At 37.7% G+C, this 12,658-nt stretch overlaps 1 protein-coding gene across 5 annotated transcripts in view; it reads right to left on the bottom strand.

Moving 5' to 3' along the window:
* LOC127844273 (RAB11-binding protein RELCH homolog) overlaps positions 1-12,658 on the bottom strand; it is a 68,451-nt gene that overhangs the window by 45,847 nt on the left and 9,946 nt on the right. For all 5 annotated transcript variants that reach the window (XM_052374358.1, XM_052374359.1, XM_052374361.1 and 2 more), the window contains exons 8-14: positions 11,517-12,048; positions 10,712-10,790; positions 9,552-9,650; positions 7,774-7,886; positions 7,470-7,560; positions 6,552-6,623; positions 5,358-5,498 (exon numbers count right to left, since the gene is read on the bottom strand). In XM_052374358.1, coding sequence (XP_052230318.1) covers positions 5,358-5,498; positions 6,552-6,623; positions 7,470-7,560; positions 7,774-7,886; positions 9,552-9,650; positions 10,712-10,790; positions 11,517-12,048 — 1,127 coding nt within the window. The remainder of the gene's footprint in view (positions 1-5,357; positions 5,499-6,551; positions 6,624-7,469; positions 7,561-7,773; positions 7,887-9,551; positions 9,651-10,711; positions 10,791-11,516; positions 12,049-12,658) is intronic.

The raw sequence follows: 12,658 nt of genomic DNA, 5'->3' as shown, positions 1-12,658 counted from the left end.
AAACTTGAAGGTAGAAGCCATATAGAGGACTTGATATTTAGCAAGGAATCCTGGCTGACACAGCAAAATGAAAACGACAATAGATCCAACTGGAATTGGTCGTATTCAACAGAAAAAGCATGAATTTCACTTCTCCGTATGGTAAAAGCCATAATAAGAAGGAAAACTGTCTTAAAATTATATTGGAACTGTTAATAAGCCTGATGAAAAAGGTTCATAGGGAGCTCATTAAGCATCCCAACATGTAACACAAGTCAAAACCGCTTAAGAAGGTAAAGGAACGAAAAACATAGTGTTGACGTTCCATAGTTTGGATCAGTTCCAAAATAGGTAAGACAGCACAGAGTTGCGATGACTTACACAAAACAAGGTATACGAAAGCATAATCTCTATCCTTTGATGAAGAAAAGAACAAATTTCTTATCATCAAGAAAAAGATGAGAAAAACATCTATGTATCTAGCAGAGTGATTAAGGTAATAACTATGCTCTCGAATACCCAGTAAAAAAAAAAAATGAATTTCCATAGAACCTTTATACAGTTCTGATGGAATTATCCTTGCACAAGTAACAAGGATTGAAACTCTAACAGAAAAACGTTCTTCTGTAGAGATAACTAAAAGTTATTAATGGCCAGACATGTAGTGGCACATGTTTGGATCAGTAAAAATATGTCTCTCTGAGATATGATATTTGACCTGTGAAGAAGTTTCCTGAAAATAATTGTACAGGAGACTTAAAAGGTTGTAGAACCATAATCCCATGGTTCATTAAGTATATTGCATGAAATTATGGCAAAAAGTCAGTTATTGCAAAAACTCACCAAGAAGGCAAGATATTCCAGTTTATGTCAATGGACGAATGTATAACAATCGCACACCCTGCTGGATCGATTTCTGTGAACTGCATTATTGACGTTGTTCAGCAAACAGGTATACACTGCGATATACGATCGCATAACGCTAATTACTAGCGTTTGATGATAAACAACATTCTTTGATATACTATGTACACCATGCAACTTAACTGCCGCGCAGGCGCAATTACATTATTTGAACCCAACGGAAAAATAATTCGAAAGAAAGAACTGCAGCACAAAACGTCCAACAGGGCGTTGAGACGACCTGGTATGAGTAAGACGATAGAGAAAATTTGTTGTTCTTGCAAAGAACGAATAAGTTCCTGATTTCCAGTTACAAGGAGTGATAATATGATCACCTCCGTGTCTGTAAGTAAACCACAACCGATGTGTGATAGTTGAAACCATCACAAAGGAATCATGAAAATGTGTTGTAAATGAAAAACAGCTAAAAAGAATTTTCGCTTTTCAAGATGTAGATGTGCAGGTGATATTCATTAGGATACCACATAATTGAGAAAATCAAGATACGTTGTTCTATGTGATCGTCAATAACTTTCTCTGCTCACATCTGTATAAGATGTAAGGAAGGTTGTGGTAGAATAAACTATATTCTTGCCAAGATAATCTTCTAGTCTAGACACCACTGAATAGTGGTAAATAATGACAAAAAGATGGAAATCTGTGTCATTGAATAATCCCGAGATTAATACAATTATCTTAAAAAATAAAGCTGAAACGGACGTAAGAAAAGACGTCTCAGCAGAAGGACTGGTGACCGGACCGGTAAATACCGACCGGTGACCGGAACCATTTGTCAAGGATGGGTGGGCAAAGAAACCACTGCAAGCCGAACTTTCCCACTCCAAACACACTTGAAAATTGGTAGAATAGGACAGTGTTTAACACTAAAATTGGTAGAATAGAACAGTGTTTAACACTTATAAGTTTATGACCTATCTACAGAATATAGCCTCTTCTTGAACCAATAACAGGCGCCTTTAAAATCCTGGATAATACAGGTCGCGAAGTCATCGATTTGCGAAGTACGGAAATATGATTGACAGTGGTACCGCCGGAATCGGAGGTGTGATGGCAGAAAAAGGTGAAAACCCTAGGAGTAACTATAAGCGGGTCCACGCTTGCCGGTAGAATGCATGGAAGTCTTAAATTCTGACTTGATTAATCCATTTACTTCAAGACTTCTAACGGGGACGAATTCCTAAAGGAATACGACCAGTTATAGGAAGACGGCCTGTTATGGCCAGAAGTGTAATAGAAGAATAACTTTAAGATGAGGTCCCTCCAGATCCTAGGATCTAAGATCTGAGTTCAATAGGTCCTAAGCCATCTACAAGACTGTAGCCGCTATGCAGTCAATATGATAGGCAATCCTATGTATCAGAACTCTTGTTGATTCCAGTAGCTTGAAAATATGCACTGTCGTAGGAGCAATAGAAAAGCAGAAGTCGATACAAAATGTTGTCTTGCTAATCCTGCTAGCGTCATTAATGTGTCCCGACTGTTCCTTGACACTGACTGCAAAGTCTGTAGCCGACAGGTAAAGGCGGTTAAAACAATTCATCCTTCGGGTCTCGAACATAAATTAATAGAGGTCAAATAGTAATGTTCGACCTCAATGCTAGTCTCCGAGCCCACTTCAGCCGATCTATCTGCAAGACCAGTAGTCTGCATGTAGCCGTTTGAGATAGAAGTACAAATAACAGATATAGCATGATTTGGTAACCGTCGCCAGTAGAACATCAGTATTGAAAAAACACAAAAAGTCATGTAGATTGTTGAATCCATAAAATATAGTATTCAATACAATCATAGCCAGGGGTATACAACTAGGTAATGTAGACTATACCCGTGATACTAAAAATTGACCGATGAAAACACAGTGGAATACCGGTAATTGGTAACTGGTGATCGAACCGGACCGGTCAATGACCGGTAACTGTAGCCAGGTGAACGGACCAGTCATAATATGACCGGTGACGTTACCAGTTAAAGACCGAAAAATGGTGGAATCCATATGGTCTGATAGCACTGCGCGGAAAAGAAGATCGTGCCAAAAAAAAAATCCAATCCGATGGTGATGAGACATCACTTATTCTGACTGGTGATCAGTGATCGGTGATATGACCGATGAATGGTGACCGATGTCCGGTGATCGGGACCGGTATAATATAACTGCGTCAGAATGGAAATATCTGGTGCAGAAGAATGACCATCCACGAAGTCATCTGATAATGTTAACCGGAAAACAACGGTAGATTATAAGTATTAATAGGCATAAGTGTCCTTGTAGTCGTAGTGGAGAAAAGAACAGCTTATCCCGAAGCCTGAAAGTTAAACAAACTAGTGTTCGTATACAACTACGGCTCGGTGACTGCAACATGTGTGGATGCCATGAGAAAAACCATCACACGTGGAATGGAGACATGATATTCCTAAAGGAATAAAATGGAGAACGTCGATATGACCAGTAGGTTCATGAACGCCTACGTGAGAAGTGGCGACATCCATATAACTGCGATGCCGAAATATTGTTCAGCTACGCTGGAAATATTGTCTTCTACAATATTGTCTCCGTGAGCATTGACGTAATCCCTTACGAGCGTATCAACGCCGAGAACTGCTCAATGAAGGAGAGGTATGTTCGATAACTATCCTGTTGTGCTCAATGAAGTCCGCTGATGTCTACGTGAAGGTTGACGATGTCCTCGTTTCCTGCGATGTCGAGATCTGGATCAGCCGAGATGTGGATCTGCTGCGATGAGACCGAGATCTTCTAGAATGAGGTCTCAGTGAGTGAAGACGTGATCGCTTACGAGAGCCGCGACGATGAGAACTGCTCGACGAAGAAGAGCGTGTTTGATGTCTAATCCTTGATGAAGACGATGTATTCGACGACGGATAGGAGAATAATTCAATGAAGAAGACCGAGTTCTTTTTCTTGACCCGTGACTGGTGTTATCGGTGGCAGGCCTAACTGATGACTGTTGACCGGTGACCGGACCGGTGATCAATGACCGGTCTGGTGACCGGACCGGACCAGTGGCATGACCGGACTGGTGACATGACCGGTGACCGGACCGGTGATCAATGACCGGACCGGACCGGTGACATGACCGGTGATCGGACCGGACCGGTGACATGACCGGTGACCGGACCGAACCGGTGACCGGACCGGTGATCAATGACCGGACCGGTGACATGACCGGTGACCGGACCGGTGACATGACCGGTGACCGGACCAGACTGGTGACATGACCAGTGACCGGACCGGACCGGTGACCGGACCGGTGATCAATGAGCGGACCGGACCTGTGACATGACCGGTGACCGGCCGGTCAGACGTCGATCAATGGTCCGTGATCAACGTCCCCGGTGACGTACCGGTCATATCATGACCAGTGTTGTCACCGGATAATGACCGTATGGCGGATGCCAAATGGTCCGGCATTGGTCGATGTCCTTGACCAATGCCATCGGGCAAAGACCGGCTGACAGGTGTCGCCATATGGTCTGATGTTGACCGACTGTCTAAGAGACTTAGCATAGTACGGTCGCGATCGTGCCCGATACCCGGTGACTGATACTGCAACTATCATCCATGATCTGCGAAGTCACCGGGTATTTATCTACTCTTGTTTCTGCGACCATCATGTAGTCGAATATATGAAAAACAAGAGCAAAGCATATTCAACCATAAACTGGTCACAGACCAGATTATCATACGGCACATAAAATCATTATTTGACAATAATGAAAATTATAATACTGCCGTAGATCATAAATTAAACAAAAGTTTAATTCAAAACAGATGAAAAATAAAATGACGATCAATTAGATTGTCATACGGAACGTTAAAATCATTATTGCACACAATGGCAAATGATAAACAATCTGTCAATAGAAGAACACGCTTTGCACGATCTCGTAACACATTAGAAGAACATGCTTTGCACATTCCAGCAATGTATTAGAAGAGCACGTTTTGCACGTGGTCGTTCGCGCCTGAAAACACCCAGCATGGTAGAAATAAACCATTGTTCGATAAAAACAAGCATGGCTTACCTTTTACAAATGAAACAAAATCCATTAAATCCACACAAATTAATCCGAATGAGAAATAAAAAGATAAATAACACAATTTATCTATTCAAAACCCCAATCAACCAAGTGAAAAACAATATTTTAATTCAGAGCCGTAAAAGACACGTATACACCTGGTTGATCCGGAAAGAATATTGAGGGTTGGTTTCCGATTTTTGGCTAGGTTGCATTGCACTATGTTTAAGCTGGCCTGTATTACGGTATTGAGGTGGCGGATTCCCAGTTAAAATTCCGGATGAGTTATTTCCCCTTGGAAAGTATAAGCATACGATAACAGGTCAGTATTTATGACATTAAAACATAAATAAGGATAGGTAATTTTACCAAAGAATATTAATCTTTATTGTGACATTAATCAGGACAGGTGTTTTTACCTGAGAATATTTATCTTTATCATTGATAAATCCAATAATAAGGCCAAGGCTCCTGACGACAGCTTCTCTCACGTCTGCCTCCTTGTCATCCTGTAACATCTGCTGCAGCATCGACAACACCAGCGAACTACGCAGCTCACTCTGAAACAAATAGGTATATTTTAAATGATTAAACTATATTCCAATTTAAGAACAATGTTGTTTTTTTAAAGTATTGGTGTGTGCTTAGGATATATTAGTCATCATTGTCAGTATTAGCAAATATCAGTAATCATTATCATTAAACTATGTGTTTTTTTCTATTACATCCACATTTGAAAACATTTTACAGTTGATCACATATGTTGTTGATTTTGGTATCTTTGAGTCTGTTGCGTCTTTCCTTTCAAGTGATTCATGCTGAGCTAAGTGTGAAGTCTAGAGCTCCTTTAAACCTGTTGAAACCCCAAAAGCTTTGCATTGACTGCCCCAAGGCTGGTTTCAAAGCTTTAGCCATTTTATGTTGTACATTGTTTTGAATGTTTAGTTCTGTATTTTTGAGACAACTGGTCACTTTCTTAGAATAAAACACTAGCAGATGTAAACACCAATTAATTTTATTAACATGTTCCTGGAATTTTATTTATTTTATTATATTTATTATTCTGTAAAAAGTCAACATATAGCCACTATAAATTTCTCACGGTTATGTACTGTGTACTATAAATATCTGACAGGCATGTACTGTGTACTATAAATATTTCACAGGTGTGCAATGTGTACTATAATTATCTGTACTGTGCACTATAAAATATCATGGGTATGTACTGTGTACTATAAATATCTCACTAGTATATACTGTGTACTATAAATATCTCACAGGTATGTACAGTGTACTATAAATATCTCACAGGTATGTACTGTGTACTACAAATGTCTCACAGGTATGTAAGTGTACTATAAATATTTCACGGGTATGTACTGTGTACTATAAATATCTCACAGGTATGTACAGTGTACTATAAATATCTCACAGGTATGTACTGTGTACTATAAATATGTGTATGTATTGTGTACTATAAATATCTCACGGGAATGTACTGTGTACTATAAATATCTCACGGGTATATACTGTGAACTATAAATATTTCACAGGTTTGTACAGTGTACTATAAATATCTCACAGGTACGCAATGTGTACTATAAATATCTCACGGGTATGTACTGTGCCAGCGCTCCACAGGCCTCTGCCACAAGCAGCCTGCGCTCCATGTACTTGTGACTGATCTGAAACAACAATATTTGAGCTTTATGGAATTTTTCTTTAAAAGTCTCTTCTTAACTAAAATCCATTTAAAGCAGAAAGTGTTGAACCTGATTGCTTACTGCACAGGCTAATCTTGGACAACCCTTTACATACATGCATTAAGCCCAGTTTTTCCAGATCGCAGCTCAATATTACCTAGATTAAGACCAAGTACAAAGTAGCATGGTGCTCAACTATACACATTTTAAGCATAATAAAGTTTGAATACTCACCCTAACACCACATTATTACGAAAGAAGTGTTTATAAAAAATATTATTAGGAACATATAACAAATGAAGAAATAGTTCATATACCCCTTCAACCGCGATATATTGGAGTTGCAGTGTATCTATATATTTAAATAATATGATGTTTTAACACTTTTAAAATGTTAATAAATTCTGCCAACTCTACAAATTTGTTTTATTTTCACAGTTAACTGTATCTTAAGATTTAATTTATTGATATTGTTTGTCGGATGTATCACAAAGGGTAGTTATAATGTGAATCCCATAGCCTATAGTCAATTTTTTAGCCTTGCACTCAGAAAACGAGCTTAATGCAATTGCGTAAAGTATCCTTTCAGATAAGCCTATGCAAATTGTACAGACTAATCATTGACAACATTTTCCACTTTTATGGATTTTTTTGTCTATGAAAGTCTTTTCTTAACAAAAGTCTTGTCTAGGCAGAAAGTGCCATTCCAGATTAGCCTGTCTGAAATGCACTGGCTAATCTAGGTTTATACTTTATGCACATGCATTAAGCCCTATTTTCTCAGAGCTTGACACAGTTTTAAATACTATTTAACACATCTGCAGGTACCTGTTCCCAGCACTGTGGCAGAAGCTCAGCCTCAAGTCGAGTGGGGCCTACATGCTGGGCAAACGCTATACAGCCAGTCAATATCATCTGCCTGAATTAGGTAAGAAATGGAATTGAGGGTTGAGAAAGCGATTCTTCCAAGTAAATGAAGATAAATGTACAACATGTTTAAATACATGAAGCAAAATTTACGTTTTTTTAATACACGAAGCAAAATTTAACACATGTTTTAATAAATGAAGCAAAATTTAACACATGTTTAAACAAATTTGAAGCAGTTTTAAAATGACAAAATATGCCTCACCTTTGCTCCTCATCAGGTTTCTTTATAAGGTTGAAGAGAATGTTGAGTAGGTTGTCTCGTTCCTTTGCCTCAGGGTGAAGCATGGTGGTGCATATGATCAGGGGAATTAACTCCTGAATTACAAAGCATTATGGTACGTATGATCAGGGGAATTAACTCCTGAATTAAAAAGCACTGTGGTACATATGATCAGGGGAATTAACTCATAAAGTACAAAGCATTGTGGTACATATGATCAGGGGAATTAACTCCTGAATTACAAAGAATTGTGGTACATTTGATCAGGGGAATTAATTCCTGAATTACAGAGCAATCTGGTACATATAATCAGGGAAATTAACTCTCAAGTACAAAGCATTGTGGTACATTTGATCAGAGAATTAATTCCTGAAATACAGGTGTTAAATTTTTTGGCATCATGTTTTGTATTCAAATCAGGTGAAATTAAATCATTATTATTTTGGTTGATACTTCATAATTTCTAGGTATGTTCAGCCAACAGGACAATTACTACTTTTAACTTTATTAATAAAATTGGCAGATGTTTAGATGTTTACAGAAAATGTAAAGGCGACGGAGATCAACAGATGCAATTGTGTTTGATTACCAGTGAAAAGCAAACAAGAGCACCGCATAACGGGTGCCACGCTCGGCTGCGAAAGCTTGTCAGAATCTTTTTTTTTTTTTTTTTTTTATGTCACAGTGACCTTGACCTAGTGACCCAACAAGAGATGTGTTTGTCAGAAACACAATTCCCCCTACTGCGCCGCATTGAAATAAAATTTCTATTTATCATTTGGCAGGTATAGAAATCATCTCCCTTTAAAGGTTATTAGTTCCCTTGAATTTTGTCCAAGACAACCGGGGGGGGGGGGGGTCCATTTAAAAATAAAATGTAACTGTGAAAAGAACTTCAATTCTTGGTATGGAAATATATAATATGAGATTTATAATTATATAAATTACTTCCCTTGAAAATAATTGTCTGTAACAAATCTCTATTTTTAGAAGCAAATAATTAAAAGCCACTACTGTGACTGTAGATTCACCACTCAAAATGTGCAGCTCCATGAGATACACATGTATGCCAAATATATTAAGTGGCTATGTTCAATATTGAATAATTTTCTCCCTTTTTAAAGCTTATTACTTCCCTTAAATCTGTATTTTTTACCGTAGATCGTAAAGGATGACCTTGACCTTGACCTTTTACCACAATGTGATTGTCAGAAACACAATGCCGCCTACTGCGCCGCTTTGATTTATTTAACAAAAATATATACGCGGGCAGGTCAGATAACTATGTCCATTTAAAGCTTATTACTTCCCTTGACTTTGTTTTTTGCACCCTAGACCTTGAAGGATGATGTTCACCTTGAAATTTTACCACTCAAAATGTGCAGCTCCATGAGATACACACGCATGCCAAATATCAAGGTGCTATCTTCAATATTTAAACAGTTATGACCCATGTTAAGGTTTTAGCACGACGCCTAAGCGGACGGCGGACGACGAGCTGGCTATGACAATAGCTTGGGTTTTCTCCGAAAACAGCCTCGCTAAAAATGAGTTTAATGCATGTGTGTAAAGTTTTATTGTCTACTTTTATTTTATATTTTGATCAAAGTCTCTTCTTAGCAAAAATCTTGTTTTGGCGATGAGACTTGAAGGCAAACTGCATAGGCTAATCTGGAACGACACTTAATTCACATGCCTTAATCCCTGTTTAAAAACGTCGCGGCTCAATTGAATATGCAATACCAAGGCTGTATGCCTACTTCTCGCTTTGCCAAGAGGACGTTGGGTACAATGTGTGGCAGGCACCGTCCCAGCATCAACACCACCTTCTGTTGGTCTGTATCCGTGATCTTGGAAACCTGAACATACGGCTCAAACATTTAAGTCACAGTCTGGGAAAACTGGGCTTAATGCACATGCTTAAAGTGACGTCCCTAATCAGTGACACAACTTTCTGCTTTAATGGATCTTTTTGTTTTAAATAAGAGTATTCTACAATAAAATCCAGAGTAGGCAGAAAGTGTTATTCTTTATTAGCCTGTGCAGACTGCACAGGCTTATCTGGGATAACACTTTGCGCACAAGCATTAAGCCCAGTTTCCCCAGAACCCGCTTCATTTTATCTAAACAATAACATTGAATTATTAAAACTCTTTAAACTGCATGTCAAAAAATTGTATGCTAAATACATTTGACGAAAAAAAAAATATGCTGAAAAATGCTGAATGATGCTGAAAATGCCAAGCAAATGAAGTACAATTTACCACATGTTTTAATAATACCAGAGGTCCACATTTTTCTGACTTTTAATACATTAAACATGAATACACATCTGCCTGTATTTATCAACATGAAAAATAGTTACTGTCATTTTAGGCTTCACCAAAGACAACAAAATGACATAATTATACAGTAAGTTGGGTGTTCTACGCCAAAGTGACAAAATAAAGAGCTCTGTTTATCACAGTCATTCACATGGGTGTAAAAATGTCCATATCATTATGAAGTTATGTGATTTACAATACAGATCAAATTGTAAATACCATTGCAAAAACTATTTGCAACAAGAGATGTGTTTGTCAGAAACACAATGCCCCCTAATGCGCCGCTTTCTTTTTTACCTTTGACCTTGAAGGATGACCTTGACCTTTCACCACTCAAAATGTGCAGCTCCATGAGATACACATGCATGCCAAATATCAAGTTGCTATGTTCAATATTTCAAAAGTTATTGCAAAACTTTACTGTAAGGTTAAAGTTTTGGGACAGAATGACAGAATGACGGAATGACAGACAGAAAGAAAGACAGACAGGCCAAAAACAATATACCCCGATCATTCGATCCGGGGGCATAAAAACATGTCAACAACAACAAAATAGTACAGGTTTATGCAAAAGATTAGAAGCACTGAAGACGCACCTCTGCAACAATTCTGTTATCTGTTGCAACGTGAAAGCAGACGTCTTTCAGTGCATTGATAAAGGAATTGGACAACTTTCTGAAATTAAACACATACACTTAATTTAGGTACATATTTTTTGTTAATAAAAGCAAAATGTCAACTCTGTCAATCACAAACTTGATATTGGCAATAAGTTTTTACTTTTATACATGTATAACATTGCTTCTCAAATAATTAAAACACAAGAATTTCATCATAAGATCTGTTTCCCTTTTGAAAGCAAACCTATAAACTATTAAACTGTTTGACAAAATTTGACAACACCTGTTTTTTCAGTACTTCAGTGCAGACATTTTGTCAGAAAATGAGCCTCAATCTGGGAAAATGTGGCTTAATGCATGTGCATAAAGTGTTGACACAGATAAGCCTGTGAATTCCACACAGGCTAATCAGGAATGACATTTTCCACTTTAAACCCTTTCCCCTTCAAAAGCAAAATGAAAATGCCAGTTACTTGCAGGCTGTTCATGTTTTATGCAGATTGCTGCTCGTCAGTATCTTAAAGTTGAAAATGAAGGCTTTACACATTTACACATCTAGAAAGGTCTTAAATTCAATATGATTTCCTTCGGGACTACAAAGAGGTCAAAGTGGGTTTCTGAGTAGTAAAGGTTTGAGGAATTTTGCATTTAAAGGAAATCACTTCTTTACAAAAATTGAGTTTTGGCAAAACGTTTGGTCATGCTAATCTGTGACAATACATTCAGATCCAATTTTCACAAACTATTTTTTATAATGGCTAAAGCTCTTTCTGAACCTTACCTGGTAGAAGCTGACTGATTTCTCCAACTGCTGCCAGAAGTTTGAGTTCTAATTTTCTCGCTGTCAGATTTCTTCTTTGGCCATTTACTGTTATAATTATTTTCAGTTGATCCCACATAGGCACTTTCTCCAGAATCTTTCCAAATATCCTTTGATTTTGTGACAGTTTTCTTTTTCACACTTGTATCCACTTGTGTATCTTTCATGGAATTCACTGCGTTCACATTTTCATTAACATCCCTGTTATCATTAAACTTTCCAACACTTTGAAGATCTACAACCTGACTGGTATCATCAACCTCTCCAGGAAACTGTTTTGATTCAATATCACACTTTGATTTTTCATCGCCATTGTTAGAAATATCACATGAGTCTGTCACATCCTTTTGATTATCACATTGTGCCGAGTCATTCAGACTGGCATTTGCACTTCCTAGTTCCTTCGTCTGCTCTTCGCCGTCATCAGAAAAATCCAGTCTGTACACATCAGGGGACTGAACTCTAGTAGTATCACATTTGCACTGGTCAAGATCTGAGGCAGAAAAAAATGGGCAATGAAGATCAATATTCTAGTATTTCATAATTTATATTTGAGCATTGTTCTGGGAAAACACTGCTTAATAATATGTGTGTAAAATGTCATCCAAGATAAGCCTGTGCAATCCAGAAGGCCAACATTTTTAACTTTCAAGGATTTTTTTGTTAAAAGGTAGTCTCTTTTTAGGAAAAATCCAGTGTAAGGCTGAATTAAGCTCACATGATAATGATTTTTCATCTCAATACAAAATAAGGCTCGATTGGTCATTGTCTGCTTGGGTACTACTTAAATGTAACCCAGGTACTCTTAAGTATACTTAAATGTACCCCAGGTACGAAAAATATACTGAAACATACCCAGGAATTCTAACACTAAATTGGTCGTTGTCTGATTTTTTTTTCTAATTAATTATGTTCATATTTATTGCAATATTCTGTAAAATAGCCTCTTTATTATCAAAACTCTTGCTCAACATATTGGGGAAGAGTTTTTTTTTCAATAAGAATTTTGTTTCTTATTCAGTAGCTCGTTTTACAACATTGGGTACAGTCTAAATTGGCCGGGTACACGTGAGTATATTTTACATACCCACCGGGGTACATTT

Source organism: Dreissena polymorpha, chromosome 9 (genome assembly GCF_020536995.1).
Source record: "Dreissena polymorpha isolate Duluth1 chromosome 9, UMN_Dpol_1.0, whole genome shotgun sequence".
In the NCBI taxonomy this organism is placed as follows: domain Eukaryota; kingdom Metazoa; phylum Mollusca; class Bivalvia; order Myida; family Dreissenidae; genus Dreissena; species Dreissena polymorpha.
The sequence above is the reverse complement of the archived record's forward strand: the minus strand, read 5'-3'. Positions and strand labels throughout refer to the sequence as shown.